The sequence below is a fragment of the Pituophis catenifer genome, unplaced genomic scaffold (assembly GCF_029215685.1).
Source record: "Pituophis catenifer annectens isolate HBS135680 unplaced genomic scaffold, rPitCat1.0.hap2 SCAF_6, whole genome shotgun sequence".
Classification (NCBI taxonomy): Eukaryota; Metazoa; Chordata; class Lepidosauria; order Squamata; family Colubridae; genus Pituophis; species Pituophis catenifer.
Window position 1 is genome coordinate 84737236 of NW_027256886.1, and position 23290 is coordinate 84760525.

General features: G+C 44.6%; 1 protein-coding gene across 3 annotated transcripts in view; it reads right to left on the reverse strand.

Annotated features, from left to right (window-relative positions):
- Positions 1–23290, reverse strand: part of LOC139318402 (L-threonine ammonia-lyase-like) — a 38754-nt gene that overhangs the window by 6291 nt on the left and 9173 nt on the right. For all 3 annotated transcript variants that reach the window (XM_070945831.1, XM_070945830.1, XM_070945832.1), the window contains 4 exons: positions 15159–15324; positions 13066–13162; positions 8108–8177; positions 2389–2514 (listed from right to left, as the gene is read on the reverse strand). In XM_070945831.1, coding sequence (XP_070801932.1) covers positions 2389–2514; positions 8108–8177; positions 13066–13162; positions 15159–15324 — 459 coding nt within the window. The remainder of the gene's footprint in view (positions 1–2388; positions 2515–8107; positions 8178–13065; positions 13163–15158; positions 15325–23290) is intronic.

Below are 23290 nucleotides of genomic sequence, written 5' to 3' on the forward strand. Positions count from 1 at the left end.
ACTTCACCATGGTATTAAGACAATCCAAGGATTTAATTCATCCTTCATCTCCAGCATTACAAAGTAGGGTAGGGTAAATTTCAAGGTTCCATGTAAACTTGGACGGGGATAACAATGACAATGTCATTTTTATTATTTTATTCTATACCATATAATTAGGTATATTTTCAGAATGATCCATTGGTTTCATCAGATTTTCAAAGGGGACAAAAATCCTTAAGAACTCCTATAAGGGATTTTTAAAGGATTTCTAACAAACAGCATCCAAAATAATGATAAAACTAAACCATATGTCTAGAACATAAAGCACAGAATAATAGAATTGGAAGGGACCTTGGAGGTCTTCTAGTCCAACCCATGGCCACGTAGGAAGAGCTTTTACCATCCTGGACAAATGATTGTCCAACCTTTCCTTGTAAACTTCCAGCGATGGAGCAACCACAACACTGGGAGGCAAACTTCTATCCCCTCATCTAGATAACTTTGAGGATATTGAAGAGCACTGGATGTAAGACGGAACCTTTAGGTACTCCATTGCATTCTTCCCTCCATGTAGATGTAAGTTCCATTAATGACTACACCTGCTGAGTGTGGTAAATATACACTCAAATTTATTCCTGAACTGAAGTAGCAGATGGACTTCCTATTTCCAAATTGGATTTTAAAATTATCCCAAATCAAAGGGAGTAATCATGACTCTTACAGTTGAGATACATGGCCTGGGCACCTTCTCATGGTGACTGCTGGAGGAGGTATAGGTGGAGTTCTTGTACCCCTCATCCTGGAGCTGAGGCATGGAATTAACTGCTGGTTATATCAAATGTAGGGTAAAAGAATCTTGGTCCCTCTGGATCCCAAGATTCCAACAGTAGAGATGGGAGCGCCAGTTGGACAATTGTTTCCACTGACAGGTCCTCTTGTTCCAGACTCCTGTGTTCCTGCAGTTCCCATCCCAGCAGAGATGGATCCACAGAGTCCATCTCTATCTGGCAGAACTCCAGCAGTAGCTGCCCTATCTATCAAAAGCCTGAAGTGGTCCCCGGACAATAAAGAGGTTCTTGTTGTGGCCCACCAGTGACCAGCGGAGCTGGCAGCAGATTTGGACAGTGGGGAGGTTGGGGAGGAACATGGGCCAGTCCTGGAGTCTGGGGAAGGCTCTGATGAGTGGTCTGTGTTGGAGGCAGAGATGGGGCCAGGGCCTTATGACAGGTATCAGCTGCCTTTGGAGTCAGATATCAGTGAGGCAGACAAACAGCTGGAGCTGTTCCCAGTGTGCGCATGCACAGAGTTGCCAGATGAACAGCTAAGGAACAAGGATCGACTTGGGAGTAAGGCCACAAATGGACAATGAAGAGCCCCTCCCACAGGGAATAAAAGAGATGCAAAAGGGAAGGGGTGTTTGCAGGAGACAATTAGTTCATTCCTGCATTTTTGCCAAGTATTGAGGCATCTGAAAGATATCGGCCTGGCCACTCTCCAAGCCTGATAAAGGTCAGTAATTGTGAACTATCTTGAATGACTGTGGGAGAGGAAAGACTTTGCTGGAGAGAAATTCACTGTAAATTCACCCTGAAAAAAGGGGTTTATCGGGACAAGGACTCGGCTCCGTGCTGCTGGGGAAGCCTAAGTCTTAACAGTTCTATGACAACATGCTGACCATTTCTGGAAGACAGGGATGATAAAGAAGGAGCTCCGTACAGTACCGTCCCCCTCCCGGCCACTTCCCAAGTCATTCATCAGAAGCCATGAAGAAGCAACTCCAATTCATCAATTATGGTTTTGGAATATCCCCTCAGGTGGACAACTACAATGTCCTAAAATCAGACATTTCATTGAGCTTCATTTTATGGAATTAAGAGAAATCTGAGAAAGATTAGCCTTCTGCCCCTCCACTAGCTTTCTTTCATCAGCTTCCAAGAGGAGGAGCAGTTAGAAGCAGGAGATACATTTAACAGAACAACAGAGTTGGAAGGGACTTTGGAGGTCTTCTAGTCCAGCCCTCCCCTGCATTTCTTTTGACTTGGAGATAAACGTCCCCCTTTCCTTTCTGGTTGCTGAGTTCGACGGCTGCTTGGGCATGTCCAAGCAGTTTCTCTGGTGAGACTAAGGAAGTACTTTTTCCCTTGTCTTGGTAATCTCTCAACCAAAACCTGGCCAAAACTGGCTCTGCTAGGCTTACAAGACCAGCCAAGGTCAACTAGGAGTTGCCAACCAAATTGGAGGAGGAAGATCATTCTCCATTGATCATTGATCTCCATTCTCAATGTCAACTCTCTCGGGGTGGTTTTGCAATTCTGCAGTCTATGTTAGAACCTTGAAATTCCTTGGGTGGTCTTTTTTTCCAGTCCAATAAATATACAAAACTGAGCTTTCGGATAAGTTTTATACCTTTTGCCCTTTAATTCTGGCAGTTTCCCAGACACGAGAGCAGCCAGCGCAATGGCTCCTTCTGCATCAACAGCCACACGTTCGTATTCCAGCAACCTCAGCATAGAAATCAAGATGTCTTCTTCTCTGAAGATGGGGAAAGATCAGCAGGGTCAAACAGAAGGGCTTCTGCCCCAGCCCTCCTCCCATGCAAATACGAACACTTTATTTCTTAATTATTCAAATATATTGCACTGAACAGAGTAAGTGAATTGGAAAGGCCAATCTTTGTCATGCCCAATACGGGCAGACCAGAGATGGGGTTCAGCAAGTTCTGACCAGTTCTGGAGAACCGGTAGCGGAAATTTTGAGTAGTTTGGAGAACTGCTAGTAAAAATTCTGACTGGCCCCGCCCCCATCTATTTTCTGCCTCCTGAGTCTCAGCTGATTGGGAGGAAATGGAGATTTTGCAATAATATTCCCCTGGAGTGGGGAGGGAATGGAGATTTTACAGTATCCTTCCCATGCCACCCCCACCACTGGGGCAGACCCTCATGGAACCCAACATTTCTGTTGCTAAGCGAGACCTTTGTTCAGTGAATGTTGGCCCATTTTATGACCTTCCTTGCCATGGTTGCTAAGTGAATCCTCTGCAGCTTTTAAGTCAGTAACCCAGCGGTTAAGTGAAACTTTTCCATCGACTTGTTGGAAGGTCGCAAAAGGGGATCACGGGACCCCTGGGGCACTGCAACCATCATAAATATGAGTCAGTTGCTAAGTATCTGAACTTCGATCACATGACCATGGGCATGCTTCAATGGCCGTGTCAAAAACGGTCATTTTCGGTGACGTTGTAACTTTGAACAGTCACTAAATGAACTTTGAGGAAATTCAAGCCTCGGAGTCTTATTTCGTCGTGGGTGTTACTTGGAACCCTGACAGTAAGTCTCATCTCTTTTCTGTAATCTATGTACTACTAAAACTCCCATTCCTGTAACCTTTAACTGGGTGAAATACAGAGGTGGTATTCCGCCAGTTCATACCGGTTCGGATGAACTGGTAGCAGAGATTGCGGGTGGGTGAGCCTGCCCACACTCTATGATGGCCTATTTACGCACATTTTTGAGGCCAGACACATAAGCAGAAGGCATGGCCAGCGTCGCGGCAGTACAACAGACTCTTTGGGTGCTCCTAAAGATTCGTTGATATCTCCATTGCCCAGGAGTCTTAAACGACCTAAGTCTTCCTGTAGGGAAGACGTACAAGAGGAGCATGGACAAACCAACACAAGGGGATCACAAACTCCCTGGTTGGTCTGGAGAAGCTCCTCAAACTGGGCGGTGGAGAAAGCAACCTTAGAAGTCGCTAAGAAGCTGGGGCGGCCACAGTTGAAAGAATAAGATGACAATGTGTGTCATCGAGGTGAGAAAATTTCTCTTTTTGGAAAAAATCATCTCCCTTCATTTCCACTTGTAAGCAAATAGAGTGGAAAAGAGGCTGAGAGAGAAGAGTTAGTGCGGGAGTGTATTCAGCTCTCACATCCGATACTGGGCGGTGAGGAAAATGAAAGTAACAAATCCAAAATAAACTTTCTTTTTTGGAGGAGAAATGAAAGAACTTGGGAATTCTTTTAAAAATTTGGACTAACCAAATTTGAGAAGATTGAACCTTTTTATACAAAGAGATGAAATAGTTGTAAACAATTGTGATTAAAGTTTGAACAGAATTGAAAGCGGAAAAGATTTTTGTTGAAAATGCTTGGCTTGATTGACTGAACTAGCCTGCAGTGCCATCTAGTGGTATTTAGGCATATTTTTGAGGCCAGGCGCATGCGTGGAAGGTGCACATGCGGTGAACCAGTGGTAAGAATATTGGAAACCCATCGCTGGTGAAATAGTTCTTCCTACGGCAACAATTTTTGAACCAGCATACATCAAATGGACCAATTTACAGAATGTGTCCAAAATCTGGGATTTACTACTGAATATGAAAAAGCAAAGAGCGATCCCATTTTCAAATTCAAAGTAAGGGGGCAAAACTAGACTTTGGACGGTGAAAAAACCTCAAAAGAGACAAGCTTAAGATGAAGCATTTAAAAAAAAATGTTTACACTGTTTACACAGGCACCTTCTTCCACGTCTGGTGGCTTTGCCCAAAAATTAGGAAATATTGGGAAAAAATAAGAATTTGGCTAATAGAAATAACATCGGAAAAAATAGAACTCAAACCAGAGCTTTTCCTACTAGGGATGATTAAAGAAAACTAAGAAAGAAATAAAGTACTTAATATTACACATAGTCACTGCAGCCAGATTGGCGCTTGCGTAATATTGGAAAACTGATCAACTGCCAGCAGACCAATTGATAATCCAAAAGATCTATAATTGTGCGGAAATGGACAAACTAACATTTGAAATGAAGGCTAAGGTAGACTCAAAAGGTTATATAGCATGGAATAGGTGGTGTAATTGGATAACTCGTAGAAATGAGAGTAAATGTAAAATTCTGTACAGTAATAATAATTAACAAATATGCACTGTTAATAAGATAATGGACGTGAGACCAAAGTCACTTTTTCTTTTTATGTATTGTCGTTTGTATTAATATATGTATCTTGTATATACATGATATAACATTTTACTTTTTATATGTTGAATAAAGTTTTGTTTTTAAAATAAAAAAAATGGTTCTATTAAATTGCCACCCAGCCACTAAATAAATAATCAACTAATCCAAGGACTGCCGAGAGTGGGGGGGATGTACTTTTAAATCCATTTATCTAGATGGCATATGCAGAAAGGAAGAGAAACTGGCTTTATATGAAAGGATTTTTCCAGAGTTTGAGTAAACTAGTAAAAATAGTTCTCTCTATGCCACATGACCATCAGACTTGACAAAATGCACTGTTAGTTTATCTTGCATTGTTCGATAATCTAATCTTTGTTATGTTGCAATGGAATGTGTATCCCAATGGCCTTTGCTGGTGTTTGCTTACAAAAGAGGAGGGATTCCTTTGTGAGTGCCTCCATACCCCCCACCCCACAGGTAATTTCCCTGTACTGTGTAAAATCTTCTCCTGAGTAAATTCTTTTTTCCTGTTCTGCTGGGCTGGGTGGGGAATCGACTTCATTTTCCAATAGTCTTTTTGGTGTGATAGGTACGTTTTTCACAACTCAGCTAGACTTTGTGTAAGACCTGGTGGCTGGCTGACTTCCTAAACGTTTTGGTTTTTTCAAATTTGGAGGAGTTGGGATGCCACTCAGGATGTCAACTTTCAAGGTCCACGGCATTTAGTTTTACTCCGAGGAGTAGAGCTTACACACTGGTAACACTGCAAATACCACACCTTTCTGAATGGGGCCCCTTGCTCCACTTTAGCCGCCCCAAAGTATAAATCCCAATCAATATTTTAGACTGCCCAAATACTTGGAGCAGGTGCCATAAATTCAAAATGGGTTGCAGTGGGATGGCTGGAAGCCCATGGCACACCTTGACCTGATGTCTTGCAGCTGCACTGGATTTTAATTCCAGTTGGAAAAAAATTAAGCCATTTGAATCACTTCATTTCCTTCTTTTCTTAAAGCTCTGTGGTCTGAGCTTAAAGAGATGGTCTTCAAGTATAAGCACGGATGGCTTGCAGCTAAATTACAAAGGAATTGCACTCACATCTGTTAAAGAAGTTCAGAACTGGAACTCCAATGTGGGATAAAGGTAAAGGTTCTCCTCGCACATATGTGCTAGTCGTTCCCGACTCTAGGGGCCAGTGCTCATCTCCATTTCAAAGCTGAATAGCCAGCACTCATGGTCATGTGGCTGGCATGACTAAATGCAAAAGGCATACAGAACACTGTTACCTTCCCACCAAAGTGGTCCCTATTTTTCTACTTGCATTTTTATGTGCTTTTGAACTGTTAGGTTGGCAGAAGCTGAGACAAGCAACGGGAGCTCACCCCGTTACACGGCACTAGGGATTCGAACCGCTGAACTGCCGATCTTTCGATCGACAAGCTCAGCGTCTTAACTACTGAGCCACTGTGTCCCCTTCTGACGTAGGATATTCAAGTTTAAAGGGGTAATTCCATAAAGAGGGTGCAACTAACCATAAATGGCACATCCATCTTTAAAATATAAGGTTTTCCTGCATAACTAGAAGGGACTTTGTGTTTAGTAGGAACACAGTGCATCCTTCAGCGGCACAATGTTCTGTTCTCTGGAACCAGCAAACCTGTTGCTTCTTCTCACTCCAGTATTTCTGGATATGAATCTAGATTACCTTCTAAGGTGAGATATGGGAGGTTTCATGGAGTTCCATCTGAAGAAAGATTGTGGGTTTGTGGAGAACCCAACTGTTGGAGACACTGGACACATTCGTTCTGACTGCAAACTGTACTCTACAGAAAGGGCTACTTACTTAGATTATTTCAGTTAAATAAATAATATTGGGGCACCTTGGAAAAACTTTTTAAAAAACTTTTGGCAGGGAATAAGCCTGCCTATCATGAATCATAGATTCATAGGGCTGGAAGGTTATCTTGGAGGCCTTCTAGTCAATGGTGGTATTCAGCCAGTTCTATCCGGTTCAGGCGAACTGGTAGCAGCGGCTGCGGGAGGCTCTGCCCACCCACCCGGATGTCATCACATCCCATTTTTGAAGCTCTGCGCATGCGCAGAAGGCCCTGCGCATGAGCGTAGGTGGCATGTGCACTCACTTTTGCAAACCAGTAGCAAAGATAAGTGAATTCCACTCCTGCTTCTAGTCCAATTCCCAACCCAAGGCAGGAGTCCTTATAGCATTTCCTGGACAAATGGTTGTCCAATCTTTTCATGAAAACGTCGTCCAGTGATGACGCACCAGAAGGCAACCTGTTCCATTGATTGGTCTATCAAGGAAATTCCCCTTTAGTTCCAGGTTGGATCTCTCTCTTTGAGCAACTTCCATTCATTGTTTTTGTCCTACCCTTAGGTGCTACGGACAATAAATCAACCCCTTCTTCCCTGCGATAGCCCTTCAAGTATTGGAAGATGGCTATCAAGTCAAAGGCCATTTCAAAGAGGATGGAATATTTAGATCAGATTGGGGTTACCTGCAAGGATGATGACTTACTGTGAACATGTCCTATTTATTACCTATCCAGATTAGAGAACCAAAATACCCAGGTAAAAATTAAATGGACCGAGAAAAATGCAAAGGAGGTTACTAAATGGATGTTAGTTCCAGAAACCATAGAATTACATACATATCTACTAAGAAGTTTGAAGGACCATACTTAGAGGAGTTTGAAACTTTAATTTCAAAATTGAAATCGGTTCTCACTAAGAGAATACTAGCTCAAAAAGCCAGTTTTAAAGAACAAAAAATGGTTTGATAGAGATTGCGTACAATTAAAAAGGATATATAATGAGTACAGAGGAAGTAAAAATGACCCTTCTGAGGATCACACTCACTTCCTAAAACAGTGGAAACTACCTTTGTATCCACTTGTGTATTTGTAATTATACTTTAAATGACTACATCAGTGAAACTTTTGTTCTATGCTGTACTGGATGTGAATCAATTATCTTGCAATTAGAATCTCTCCTGCTGCCATTTTCCTCCTTTAAACTCAAATCTGTTTTGCACCCAAGTCAGAAAATCCAATCTATATGGATTGGCTCTGAAGATCACCTGGAAATGACCAAGAAAGTAATCACCCCAAATGCTAATTTTTTAAAAAATCAGAATAAGCACTGCCTTTACATACCTCACCGTTACAACTTTATCAACCCAGTTCCCTGTCAGTTGAAAAGAGTTGGTGCCAAAACCACTCAATTCTGAAAAACGAAGTGACAAAGAAGGAATACATGAATGGTTTTACCCACTGGTTATAAATAAATGCTAAAACAATGTACAAGGTTTGACTGTTTTGCAGTCTAATTCAGGCAATGCTTCTTGTAAGGTCAAGAAAAGTTGCCACCGGTTATTCTGAGATTGGGGATAAAGATCAGTCAAAAGAGCAGTACAAAACAGGAGATAGGATGGACCATCAAGGCAGAAAGATAACAAGAGGAGTAAAAAGGTGGAAAGACATTGGGGAATATGAAAGAAATGGATACGGCTGTCTAGATTTAATAGTCAGAATTGCATTTTGAAGCAGCCATCAAAAGCACTACTTTTAAGCCCACAGTGTTAATCAAGTCCATCGGTGTTAATGAAAAATATTCTGGCTATGTTCTTCGGAGTGATACTTTTACAATGGAATATAGAGTTTTATAAATGGTTATTTGCTTTTAAACCACATGCACAGAGGGAGATGAGGGGGGGGGGGAAAAGGCACTTGGGATTAACAGATTAACAGAGTTGGAAGGGACCCTGTAGGTCATCTAGTCCAACCCCCCACCCAAGCAGGAGCCCCTACACCATTTCTGACAAATGGCAGTCCAATCTCTTCTTGAAAGTCTCCAGTGATGAAGTTCCCACAACTTCTGAAGGCAACTTCTGTTCCACTGGTTGATTGTTCTCACTGTCAGAAAATTTCTCCTTAATTCCAGGTAAAATCTCTCCTTGTTCAGTTTCCATCCATTATTCCTTGTCTGGCCTACAGATGGTTAGAAAATAGCTTGACTTCTTCCTCTCTGTGGCAGCCCCTCAAATATTGGAAGACTGCTATCATGTCTCCCCTGGTCCTTCTCTTCACTAGACTAGCCATGCCCAGTTCCTATAACCATTCTTCATATGTTTTAGCCTCTAGTCCCCTAATCATCTTGGTTGCTTTTCTCTGCACTTTTCCTAGAGTCTCAACATCTTTTTTTGTAGTATAGTGCCCAAAACTGGATGCAGCACTCTAGGCCTCAAGACAGCAGACTGAAGGGGGAAAAAGCAAATTTTCTCTGCAGTGGTCCCTGCTCTGTGGAACATCCTCCCTTCAGAAACCAGAATGGCCCCAACATTGTTAGCCTTTCATAAGGTCCTAAAACATGGTTATTTCCACCAAGTCTGGGACATTGAATGTGCCAAGGGCCCAGTTTCCTCGCTATATTGCTAACAAGCCAAATAACTTGCTCTCGTATAATCTTGAATTGGCTGTTTCTAATGTTTTTACTCTTTTTGTTTTAAATGTGTGTGTTTTTTTAAAATTTTCAATCATAATATATTTTCTGAATTGCAAGTTGCCCAGAATCATTGACTGAGATGGGTGGCTGTAGAAAAGGAACAACAAACGGATATGCTAAACCTTGTTTGAAGGAGATAAAACCTTTTAAAATATTTGATAGGTGAAATCTTTTTTTTATAGAAATCACTTGGATCTTCCTTTTTTTAATATCATTGGTGGTTTTAATTATAGCTCTGGAGTTTAAGATGTGGGAAAGTAGATTTCAAGGGAATACTGGTGGAAAACTTCCTAACAGGAATTGTTCATAACTTGCTGGAAAGCTATCAATACTATCTATTAACTTAGTAATAGAGGAGTGAATGTGATACTATGCAGTTCATTTTGCTGGTTTTTAGTAGATTGTTGTATTTATTTGGTCCACCGGTTTTGAACTTTTTCATTTTGCTGGTCATTAACTGAATAAATATTATTATTATTATTATTATTATTATTATTATTATTATTATTATTATTATTATTATTTGCTTTAATTTATATGCCGCCCTTCTCCGGAGACTGAGGGCGGCTTACAATGCATCAAGCAATAGCCTTCATACTTTTGTATATTTATACAAAGTCAGCTTATTGCCCCCACAATCTGGGTCCTCATTTCACCTACCTTTGAAAGGATGGAAGGCTGAGTCAACCTTGAGCCTGGTGAGGTTTGAACTTGCAGTAATTGCAAGCAGATGTTAAATACAGTGCTTTAGTCCACTGTACTACAGGCTCTCTATTGACACTGAGGTATCATTTCAAGTTTAATTACATTCCTGCCCTGAGCAGAGATAGAACTCCATGAGGTAAACAGCCTTTGCAAACCATCTTTTGGGGTTTGTCATGCAGCTGTAGCCCAAGATAAGCTGATGAGAATTGCAGTTGCTAAAAATGCAACTAACATCACAACGTTTAGAATTTCAGCTGCCTGCTGTGCAGAATTCAATTTCCCCATTTTTCATTTTTGGCACATTTCCCTGTTTAAAAGCAGTCTCAAATAGATAACATTAAAATAGGGTAACAAATGGACAGCCTGGTTCTATTTTCCCCTCTAGTTTTTAATAGTTTTACTCACGATAGAGTAAGACCGAAACTAACTACAGTTCAGCTCTAATTGAAAGAGTTACTCTGTTTTAAATAGTGCTATAGAAACAAAATGTTACTTTTGACATTTTGTTGCAGCGAAGCCCTCAGTAAATAGGTATTTAGTCACTGGTAACCCTTTGCTATAGACTGAATTAAACCAAAGATTTCAATAGGAAATGACTTGTTTCTGCAAGCTAAACCAGCATGTGCTGAAGGAAATGAATCCATGATCCCTGCCACTCTTTCTGGTAGGACCTTAAACATTTTAAAACGGAGGCGTTTCTGCTTTCAAAGAAGAGTTTGCAATAGGAAATCTCCACCCTCTTGCAACTCAAGCTAAAATTTACTACAGAGCCTCACTGAACTTTCTGTGTTAAACTATGCCTGGTTTCTGGAACTCAAACGTGGTTTTTGTAGGAAAAAAAACACACCCCTCTGGCCATTTTAAAACAAAACTACTCAGTCTCTGTAATTTAAGGAAGCGGTTGGGTCTGAAAATTCCACCTTTCTGCCTCCAAAAAAATCCCCAACATTTTAAGCACACAGGACCAGTTTTTCCAACCCACAAACAACATTTTGGAATGTTCCTTATCTCGCAAGGCTGGAAATTTATACTTTACTGAGAACGCCTCTCATCTTTACGGACCAACCAAGAGAGAGCTGGGGTGGTGCTTCATCCTAAGGATTTACAGCTGTAGAGATTTGATCTTTCTCTCTTAGAGGCTGCATTCCTCCGGCCCTTTAAGCTAATTTGTTTGGAAGGCTGAGTAAAGGGAGAGTCTATTCGGAGTAAGGTACTTTGAGAGCAAGCAAAGGACTGGAAGATGAAATCGTGAAGTTTTTTTTTCCCCTCCCACCAGTATAAATGCCCCAAAATTGTTTTTTTTTTTTTTTCAAATTAACAAAACTTCATGAAAATTGGCTATTGGTGACTTTTCTAGTTGCTGCAGAAAACTAGGACTGGCCCTTAAAAATCTCCAAAAGACTAATTTGAAAGTTATACTGTGCTTCTGCCGTGATATTTATTTATACATCTTTCTGTTAGTTATCCTAAATATTTTTCTTTTTAAATGCTGGCAAACAAGCAGAGTTTGTTTTCGGGAAGACAGCTGCCTGCCCTTCCTATTGAAAAACATTGTGCAACTTAAAAAAACCCCCCACTTTTTCTTGAATTGCTATGAGAAAGAAAGAAAAGAAAGAAAGAAAGAAAGAAAGAAAGAAAGAAAGAAAGAAAGAAAGAAGAGGTAGAGAAGAAAGGAGATAGAGGAAAAAAGAAAAGATGGAAGGAAGGAAAAGAAAGAAGAAAGAGAAAGAAAGAGAAAGAAAGAAGGAAGGAAGAAAGGAAAGATAACAAGTAAGGAGATAGAGAAAAAAGAAAGGAGAGAGAGAAATAGAAAAGAGAGAGAAAAAAGAAAGATGGAAGGAAGGAAAAGAAAGGAAGGAAAAGGAAAGAAAGAGGAAGGAAGGGAGGGAGGGAGTAGAGAACAAGGAGATAGAGAAAAAGGAAGGATATGAAAGGAAGGAAAAGGAAGAGAAAGGGAGAAAAAAAACGGAGGGAGGGAGGAAGGAAGGAAGTAGAGAACAAATAAGGAGATAGAGAAAAAAGAAAGGAGATGGAAGGAAGGAAAAGAAAGGAAGGAAGAGAAAGAAAAAAGGGAGGAGGGAGGGTGGGAAGAAGGAAGGAAGGAAGGAAGGAAGGAAGGAAGGAAGGAAGGAAGGAAGGAAGGAAAAGACTTTCTAATAAAAGGGCAAGTGGTGTGGGTAATCCAGGAAGACTAATTACCTAAATATAAATTCATCTATGATCTAATGTCAGTTTTTTGTCTGTCTACAGATACCGTCAAAGGCATCTTTTAAAGAAAGAAAAACTGTAGCTCAATTTAGCAGTAGTTGATCTTGTTATCAGATTTCAACTCTAGGAAAATAAAGTCAGAATTACTCCATATAATAGCTACACATAGAATTCTTAGACCTGTTCTTTTTATAACATGGGGTGAGCAAAAGAATTGCCAGTGACAAGCTGCAATAAAGCAACTCCAATTAATTGCCTTGCCTACCATCTTATCATGAAATGGTTCTTCTTTTATGAATTACATTATGCAAGTTAAGCTGTCTTTAGATTTCTCTCCATGGCTGAAGGTTCTTCACTCATCTGTCCTTCAGTTGGCAGACATCTCTTATCATCTTGAAATCTGCTTTCCTACTTTAGTTGCCAATTGCTTTCCAGTGTCAAATGCCTCTCTTCCCGGTCACTCCAGTCTCCTGATTTTCCTCTGAAGTCATAAGGGATAAAAACCTAACAAAGTTTACAGACCTTCAGACTGTTGTTGGAGAGGGCTGGAAGGATAGGGAGATACCTCCAGAAATGCTGCTGAGCCTCATGGACTAGGGAGTTAGGAGGAAGACAAAGTTGTATGGACACAAAAGAGGTCCTCAGGAATATTTGCATAACAGTTACAGTCAAGAGAGCAAAGGTCCAAATCTCTTACCTCTGTAAAATTGAGGATAGCTGTAGGTGTGATCTTCAATAGGTTGTCCCATCTTTAATGACGGCTGATCTACAGGGATGTTCTCCAATTCTACACCCTGAGCAAGAGGAAACAAATAAGAATAGTGCTCTGGTTGAGCTCATGCATGTTGCACATCCCAGTGTCAGCATCTTCTACATTTTCCACAGAATTCCAAATGTTTTAAATTAAGAATACTCTTTCACGAACGAAGGCGAATATACGTATCCCAGGGTAATCTGATTCGGTCAAAAAGAAATACCCTTTAATTTTCCAATCTCCTGCAGAAACTCCTGCACTGGGCAGAAAGCAGTGGGAGGACATGGCCTACACAGGGATAGACTTGGCATCATTAGGGTGAAATTAAAATGTATCCCAAACAGTGGTGGGCTGCAACTGGTTTAATAACCGATTCAGTGATTGCTTGCTTACGTGCCTAACGTGCTTACATGCAGCGTTCAAAATACAGCAATTTGAAGCTCAACTGCTTACTTCTAAGGCAGCCTCAGTAAGTAGAACAGCGGAGGCACAGAAATCAGCTATGCTGCACAAATCAGCTGAGCCAGGAAATATAAGACAGGATAGGGTGGGGGTGGATGGGCGGGGCCAACTGATCGTCAGAACTACCAGTTCACCTGAACTGGTCCGAACCGGCAGCAGTCTGCCATTGATTCCAAAACATAACACTTTCCTGCTGCTACACATTAGAAGGAACAACCCTTATCTAGTGTCGCTCTATATTTCTGGAAAGGAGGATACTATGCATTTATGGTATGAAGTAGAGTTTAAACCACCATCTATATTGATTCCCCAGCACTCTAAATCACCAAGAGACAGAGAGAGAAAAAACACCCAAAGTCAGGGGTGGGTTGCTGGGAGTTTGCAGGGGTTCGGGAGAACCTCTAGCTAAGATTCTGTGCAGTTCGGAGAACCCCCAAATCCCACTCCTGGCTGGCCCCACCCACCCTGCCTTGCCCCTCCCAGGAGTCCCCACGTGACCCGTTTTGGATGCAGCTAAGTGTAGAGCATGCATGGAGGCACGGGAAGGGTGAAAAATGGGCCTACCGGAAGTTCGGGAAGGGCCTCCAGAAGGCCTCTGGAGCCTGGGGAGGCTGTTTTCACCCTCCTGGAGGCTTGAGGAAAGACTCCGGAGCCCAGGGAGGGCAAAAATGCCCCTCACCATGGTGCAGGAGGCCGACTAGGCCACTCCCACCTTGGTCACACCCACCATGGTCACGCCCAGGCAGAGAACCCCTTGCTAAAATTTTTGAAGCCCAACCCTGCCCAAAGTCATAACTAACTAAACTTGGCATGTTTGCAAATGCATTTGCTAGAATTTGGAGAATCAATGCAGTGTTATGGTTAGGCCGCTAGACCAATGGTGGAGAGATCCAGATTCACCTCCATCCTCTGACATGGAACTCATGGGTTCTATGGCATCAAAACTTCTTTCTCAACTCAAGGTATTTCTCAGGACTTTTGCTGTAAGGATTAAAACATAATTACTATAACTGGACTGCAAAAGACGGATGACCATAGAGCCATGATGGCGAACCCATGGCACTCATGCCAGAGGTGGCACACTGAGCAATCTCTGCGAGCACATGCACTATCGCTAGCTGCTCTTCTGGCTTCTGGCGCATGCATGTGTGCTGGCTACCTGGTCTTCGCATGCGCAGGAGTGCCGGAAACCTGAAGAGCAGCTGGCCGGTGCACATGTGCGTGCTCCAGGGTGCACAAAGACGAGCTGGCTGGAAGTTCCACTTCCTTATTTTAATCGTGTGTTCACCAGTACATAGAAGGAGGTATGGAACATAGGGCCATTTCCTGTTGAAGTGGTAGTATTTTACCATTCCTTGGAAGTTGTGGGTCTTCATCACTGGAGAGTTTTAAGAAGAGATTGGACAGTCACTTGTCTGAAATGGTATAGGGTTCCCTGCCTGAGAAGGAGTTGGACAAGAAGACTTCCAAAATCTCTTCCAACTGAATTGGGTTTGACCCAAGACTGAAAGCTGAAACAGAGGTTTCAAAATGCATACACACACCCACAAAAGCAAGTTTGTACAGGTACTTACCACCACAAAGACCTGCTGATTCAGATGTTTCAAGGCTGCAGAGTTGCTGGCCAGCAATCCACTGGGAATCCCTGCTGGCAATATCACTGCATCCAATTTGGGCACCTGTTCATAGATCTCCAAACCCATAGTCCCCAGCCCTGATAGATAGATAGCACTATCATCTCTGCAGGCACAAGCAGAAAAAATGTTCAACTTGGTATCAGATTTGATGCTATCAACCCAGCGTCTTCTTTGCTTGCCCCCTTCTTCTTGTTCCACTAACTATCCCTCGCATCATTGCCTTCTCCAATGAATTTGCACCCATGACATGGCCAAACTAACTCAGACGTTGTCTTGTGCTTTTGGTTTCTAGTGATGTGTCTTGTTTTAGATGATTTAACACATCTCTGTTAGTTACTCTGGTTGTCCATGGTATATGCAATGCAGAGGTAGGATGCAGCCGGTTCACACTGGTTCGGGCAAACCAGTAGCGGTGGCTTGCCCTGGCTCCATAATGTGCTATTTAGGTACGTTTTCGAGGCTGGGGGCATGCGTGGAAGGCGTGCGAGTGAGCAAGGTGCACGTGCAAAAGGCTGGTCGCATGTGTGGACAGCACGCTTGGTAAAGGTAAGTGGAACCCACCCCTGATGCAATGATTTACGCCAGCACCACAGTTCAAAGGTGTCAATTCTTCTTCAATCAGCCCTTCTTAGTGTCCAATTCTCACACCCATACATCACTATAGGGAAAACTCTTCTTCTAACTAGCCTGCTTTTTGTATTTATATCAATAGCTTGGCTTTTCCAGAGCTAATTCATGCTAACTATTGCAGTGTGGTGTATGGTTATCCTGTGTTTGATTTCAGGAACTTCTGGAACTGCCATTGTTAAGTGGGGTGAATGAGGACGCAGCAAGCCAGAGTAGTTAGTGACAACAGCTCTTTATTATATGGTGAGACTCCAGCAACTGACCAGGGGAGCCAGCTCCCTTTATATACCTTGCAGCTGTGGTGGTCAGCCAATCAGCTGAGGGTCAGTTAGTTCAAACTTCCCGCCAAACAAACCTATTTACATAACACTCCTCCCCTCCCAGAAGTCACTTGGGGTGTCATTTGCATACAAAGTCTCTCAGGTGACTAGGGCGTGTACGAGCCCTAGTTGACCTGCGCAGTTCAGTCGGAGGGGCGGCGTCGAGCAGGTCGGAGGGACTTTCTGTTTCTCCCTGCTCCGCCAATGAGGCCTCCGGAGCCTCCTCGTGGGCGGCGACTTCTTCGGCTGCTGGGACTACCTCGATGGGGCGGCGCTGGATACCAGAATCCTCAGCTAAGTCCTCCGCTCTATTCGGGCTAGTGGTTTGTGCCTCTGGTTGGTAGTCGTGGTCGGAGATGGGGTCGTCTAATGTCTCGTCTGTGTTTGTGGTTACCCGTTTTCTTAATTGGTCAATGTGTCTGCGCCAAACTCTCCCGTCCCCCATGTCTACTCGGTATGACTTGGGGCCTGTGATTTCTGTGATTGTTCCTGCCTCCCAAAGTGGGCCCTGTCCATAGTTTCTGGCGTGTACTGGTGTTCCTATGGGGAACTCTCTAAGTTTCCTCTCCCCCCCCTTGAATACCTCTGGGGAGTAATTGGGGTTGAGTCTATCTAGTATTCCCCGGAGTTTCCGCCCCATTAATAGTTCGGCCGGACTTCGGCCTGTGGCTGTACAGGGTGTGGAGTGCTGGGCTAGTAGGAACTTGTCTACCCTTTCCTGCCAGTCCCCGGGGCTTAAGCGTGAGAGGGCCTCCTTTGCTGATCTAACAAATCTCTCAGCCTGTCCGTTACTAGCCGGGTGAAACGGGGCAGAAAGGACGTGTCTGATCCCAAGTCCCGCTAAGTAGCCCTCGAACTGTGTTGCGGTGAACTGTGGCCCGTTATCTGACACTAGGATGTCCGGTAACCCATGTGTGGCGAATAATTGTCTTAGCTCTCTAATGGTTGCGTCGGTGGTAGTGGCCTTCATTAGCTTGATCTCCAACCATTTGGAGAATGCGTCTACGACGACCATGAAGGTCTGTCCATGGAAGGGGCCTGCAAAGTCAATATGTATTCTGGACCAGGGTCCCTGGGGTCTTTCCCACTCTCTCACGGGTGCCGTTGGCGGGTCTGATCTGGACTCTTGGCAGGGCTGGCATTTCCCGACCCACTCGGTAATGTCTGTATCCATGCTGGGCCACCAGACGTAGCTCCTGGCTAGCCCCTTCATCCTTACAATCCCGGGGTGCCCCTCATGCAACAACGTTAGAACCTTTTCCCTTAAGCGTGAAGGAATAACAACCCGATCGCCCCATAGTAAACAACCCCCTTGCATTGTCAACTCGTCCCGTTTTCCCGCGAATGGTTTGAATTCCCCGCTCCCAATCCTTTCCGGCCACCCCCTCATAACCCAACTTGCGACTGTCCGGATCACGTGGTCTTTGGTTGAGGCTCTCGCAACCTCGGCTGATGTGATGGGCCCAGAGTCCAAAACGTCTATCAGCAGGATGGGGATGCCGGGTGTGGGGTCTTCTAAACTGTCGGGTAGTGGGCATCGGCTGAGTGCGTCCGCGTTGCCCATGTCCGCCCCTGGTCGGTGTACCAGGCGATAAGAGTATGCTGCGAGGAAAATGGCCCAGCGTGTCATCCTGGGCGAAAGTGCTGCCGGGGTTGGTCGATCTCCCGCGAGGAGACCCAGGAGCGGGCGATGGTCAGTGATTAATTCAAAATCTCTCCCGAACAAGTACTCGTGGAATTTCTTCACTCCCGAAACGGCGGCTAGGGCCTCTTTGTCGAGCTGGCTGTAATTTCGCTCGGCACTTGATAGGGTTCGGGAGTAGTATGCGATGGGCGCCTCTAGGCCATTCGGGAGTCTGTGGCTCAGGACGGCTCCCACCCCGAACGGGGACGCGTCACATGCTAGAACAAGGGGAAGCGTTGCGTTGTACTGTATCAGAAAACTCTCGGCTGACAGCAGTTTTTTAATGCCGGCGAATGCCCTGTCTTCAGCCTTCCCCCATTTCCAAATGGCCTTTTTTGTTAGCAGTCTATGTAGGGGCTCTGCCACTGTTGCCTTGTCTTTTAGGAAGATGGCGTAAAAGTTTAATAGTCCCAGGAAGGCCTGTAGCTCTGCCTTGTCTTTGGGGGTGGGTGCTTCTCGGATTGCCCTGATCTTGCTTTCTGTGGGGTGGATGCCGGTGCCATCAACCCTGTACCCAAGGAATTCGACTGAGGGGACTGCAATCATGCATTTATTGCGTTTTACTCTGAGTCCTGCGTCCCTGAATTTCCTTAACACCTCCCTCAGCCTTTCTCTTAGCTGGTGCTCATTGTCGGCGGTAATGAGCACGTCATCAAAATAGGGCACCACCCCGGGGATCCCCTGTAGTAGCCGCTCCATGGTACTTTGGAACAGTCCGGGGGCCACGCTTACTCCGAATTGCAGGCGGGTGCACTTGAAGGCCCCTCTGTGGGTTACGATAGTCTGTGCTTCTGCGGTAGCGCCATCTACTGGCAGCTGCTGGTACGCCTGCGCAAGATCGAGTTTTGCAAAAATCTTGCCGGGGCCCAGGGAATGCAATAGGTGGTGAACGACGGGCACTGGATAGGCGCTCTGCTGCAGGGCCTTATTAATTGTGCATTTATAATCGGCGCATATGCGCACTGACCCGTCCGGCTTGACCGGTGTAACAATTGGGGTCTCCCATTTGGCGTGGTCGACTGGAACGAGCACCCCTTGTTTGATTAATTTGTCCAGTTCAATGTCTATTTTGGGCTTCAGGGCAAATGGTACCCGCCTTGGCTTTAAACGGATGGGTGCAATATTGGGGTCTAGATTAAACGAAATCGGGGTCCCCACATACTTGCCAAGCCTTTCGTCGAACACGTCCTGGAATTCCTGCATCAGGTCTTCCTTCAGGGTGCTTCGAACGTTCCTTACTCCGGTGAATCCCATGCCTAGGGCCCTGAACCAGTCCATGCCCAGGAGGCTGGGAAGGTTGTCGCTGACGATGGTGAGGGGCAGTTTCTCGGTAAACTCCCCGTACTGGACTTGGAACTCGCCTCTGCCTTCGACGGGTATGCGGTTCCCTTGGTAGTCCTTCAGTCTGCGTTGCTGCGGCTGGAGCTGTCACTTGTGTACGCTGGGGATGACTTTCTTCAGGTTCTCCCAAGACATGATGGATATTGGTGATCCCGTGTCTATCTCCATCTGGCACTCCCGTCCCTCGATCTCGACCGTGGTGTAGGTCTTTTCTCCGGGCGAGGTGCAGGTCTGTGCGATGCGTATGGTGTAGGCCCCAACGTCTTTGAATTTCGCGCCCTTCTGGTTTCCGCCATCCCTGTTGGGCCTTCGGTGTGGCGCCGTCTCGGATTGGGCAGATTGGCCACGTGGTCTGTAGCTCTGGTGTGCCTTCGATCTGCAGACCCTCGCGATGTGGCCCCTCTTTTCGCAGGCACGGCAAACGGCGTCCCTGAACTTACAGTTTTGTCGTGAGTGGGACCCTCCGCAGCTGGCGCATCCGTCTCTGGGCTCCCTCCGGGCTGTGCGGGACTGCTCGGTGCGGTAGACCTCTTCCTCAGACTCCCCCTCGCTCGCGGTGCTCACGGCCTCCCAATGCACTGGCGCCGTTTTCTGCGTTGTCTTGGTTAGGTGGGAGCTCTTTAATCTCTCGGCGGCCTTTACTGACGACTCTTGCGCTCTGGCTTCGTCTAGCGCGATGAGTAGGGTCAGGTTTGACCTCGCAAGCAGCCTTCTCTGGAGCCGGCCATCTCTCACTCCGCAAATTAGTTGCTCTAGGAGCATCTCATCGAGGTCTCGGTACTCACATTGGGTTGCGGCCTTACGCAGGGCAGCGACGTACTCGCTGATCGATTCGCCCTCCTGCTGTAGCCGTTGCCGGAATTCATAGCGTTGGACGTACTTCGATGGCGTTGGTGCATAGTGGTCTTTCAGCAGGGTCTGTAGCGTCGACCAGGAAATGTTGTGGACCGAATTCGGCTCCGACAATGCTTCGGCTGTGTCGAAGACCCTTGGCCCGCAGTGGCTCAGGAACAGGGCTTTCTTCCGAACGTCCGGTAGCCCTTGCATGTCGTTTGCCACCATGAAGCACTCGAACCGAGACATGTAGGATCCCCACTTCTCTTCCTTGGGGTCGAAAGGCGCTGGCGGGGTGTAGGCAGACATCGTTTCGGGGATTCTCCTGTGCTCCGCTCGCTCGCCTGGCTGGATTCGGTTGTGGTCTCTGGTCCCTTCTCTGAACGTGGCTTCAGCTCTTTCTCTCGAGTGTGGCTTCAGCTCTCCTCTGCTTCTGGCCTCAAATCCCATCCTCGTCGCCAATGTTAAGTGGGGTGAATGAGGACGCAGCAAGCCAGAGTAGTTAGTGACAACAGCTCTTTATTATATGGTGAGACTCCAGCAACTGACCAGGGGAGCCAGCTCCCTTTATATACCTTGCAGCTGTGGTGGTCAGCCAATCAGCTGAGGGTCAGTTAGTTCAAACTTCCCGCCAAACAAACCTATTTACATAACAGCCATGGTGAACAATTTTGGATCCAATTGTTCCATTTGATTATTATGCTAAGACAATTCTGCACCAGAGGTTCATAGCCTACCAATTTCAGGAGCAGCACAGAAAAAAATTAGTTAAACATTAAGTGAGTTGCAAGTTTCATGCAGATGTGTCCAAAGTTAACATTTTTCCCTCTTCCAAAAAGAGTTTGTTTGATTTTCCAATTTTTCTTCTATGGGCATAAAACCAACACAAAGATGATTAGGGGACTGGAGGCTAAAACATATGAAGGACGCTTACAGGAACTGGGTATGTCTAGTTTAATGAAAAGAAGGACTAGGGAACACATGATAGCAGTCTTCCAATATCTCAGAGGTTGCCACAAAGAAGAGAGAGTCAAACTATTCTCCAAAGCACCTGAGGGTAGAACAAGAAGCAAGGGGTGGAAACTCATCAAGGAGAGAAGCAACTTAGAACTAAGAAGAAATTTCCTGACAGTTAGAACAACTAATCAGTGGAACAACTTGCCTGCAGGGGTTGTGAATGCTCCAACACTGGAAATTTTTAAGCAGATGTTGGATAACCATTTGTCTGAAGTGGTGTAGGGTTTCCTGCCTAAGCAGGGGGCTGGACTAGAAGACCTCCAAGGTCCCTTCCAACTCTGTTATTCTATTCTATTCTATTCTATTCTATTCTATTCTATTCTATTCTATTCTATTCTATTCTATTCTATTCTATTCTATTCTATTCTATTCTATTCTAAACCTTAAGCATGGCATTGGCATAGCAGACAGTAATGTCTTTTTTTGCAACTGCTTTTGCTCTTCCATCTCCTTTCTTCCCCCCCCCCCATCTCCTTTCTTGTTCTCTACCTCTTTTCTCCCTCTCCCTCCCTCCCTCTCTCATTCTGTCATTCTCTCCCTCCCTCCCTTTTGCTGCTATCCAAACTGCAAGCAAGAGAAAACTCTGCTATTTTCTCACATTTTCTATCATTCCAGAAAGAGGGTTAAAAAGCAGCTTGGCATAAAAGGTGGCCAGCAATTCACAGGAAACAAGTTTAGTTCATTTTGCACATCAAGCTCAGCTGTGTAATTCTTTCCACTCTGCAGAGCCAAAATCTGAAGCTTTAACCTCCATCTCTGAAGACTTCAATCTTACACTGATTTTTTTTTTTAAAAAAGGTCCATTTAAGAGATTATGAATAAATAACAGGAAGAAAGTTTAAAGTCAGGATAAGGTGATCAGAGCTGGAACATGTAACAGACTATTTCCAAAACAAAATTTCTCCTGCTTTAGTGTATGAACTGGGGGTGAAATGGGGAACCTTTTGAAGGCCCCTTTATGACTTGTGGAATTCAACTCCCAGAATTCCTGAGTTGTCTGGCTCCGGAATTCTGGGAGTTGAAGTCCAAAAGTAATAAAAGGGCCATTGTTCCTCACCCCCTGAACTGAAAGATGACAAATTGAGGGGAATTTTGTATAAAACAGCCTTTGTTTCATTTGTTCTATCAAATCGATCTAACCAAGCCAAGAACCGGGCAATTATCAGTGTACGTACGGTACAATAAACGTCAGAAAAAATCTCTAGTTCCAAGTTGTCTCAACAGTTTAAGAGTTGCTGATGGGTTGCGTTGCTTTTTCCATTCACAGAGTCACAAAAACAAACGATTTCCTCCTTTTTATACTTTCGAACAAAGGGACTTTTGTACAGCAGCTCCCGAATCCCAACTGGAGCTTTAAAACCGTGTGAGGTTGGGAGGGTAAAACATTAAACTTGTCGCTAAATGCTGGTTTTCACCTTTGCGGGTTAAGAGTGAAGTGTAGAAATGTAACATACATCTTTTATGTGCCCAAAGGTGAGCCATGGTTCCATGCAGTTGAAAGAATTTTCATTCACATTTGGTTTAGTCTAGGATCCAAACATTAAGATGACACATACAGAATCTATATTTTAGTCTGTCTCTCTGTCTCTCTCTGTCTCTCTCCCTCCCTACCTTCCCCCTGTCTCTCCTCTCTCTCCCCCTCTCTCTCTGTGTGTATGATTTAGTCTAGGATCTAAATTTTAAGATGACATACCAATATATAGAATCTATATTTTAGGGTGTCTGTCTGTCTGTCTGTCTGTCTGTCTGTCTGTCTGTCTGTCTGTCTGTCTCTCTCTCTCTCTCTCTCTCTCTCTCTCTCTCTCTCCCATTCTGTAGGGCTATATACAGAATTTCTAACATTTAGCAACATAAATTTTGGGTTCAATTGTGGTCGTAAGTCAAGGACTACTGTAGCTTGTCTGGGATGTCTCTCAGGATGATATTTTTGATTTTCCAATCTAGCCAACAATCTAGCCTGCTATTTGTGATGGTCTCCTATCCAAATCCTGATCAGTTCTGAGCCATGTTTAGCTTCTGAGCCCAAAATCAGCTAGATGCTACCATCTGCAGGTAAGAATGAAAACTGCTACTCATGCTCTTGTGTTGTGCTCATTTCAAGTGCGGGTTTTGCGAACACCATCTACGACAGGGGTGTCAAACTCCAGGCCCACAGGCCATATCCGGCCTATGAGGTACTTAGATCTGGTCCGTGGGGCCATCCTGGAAACAGTGAAGGACCAGCCCGCAGTGCCTCTGCCAGCAAA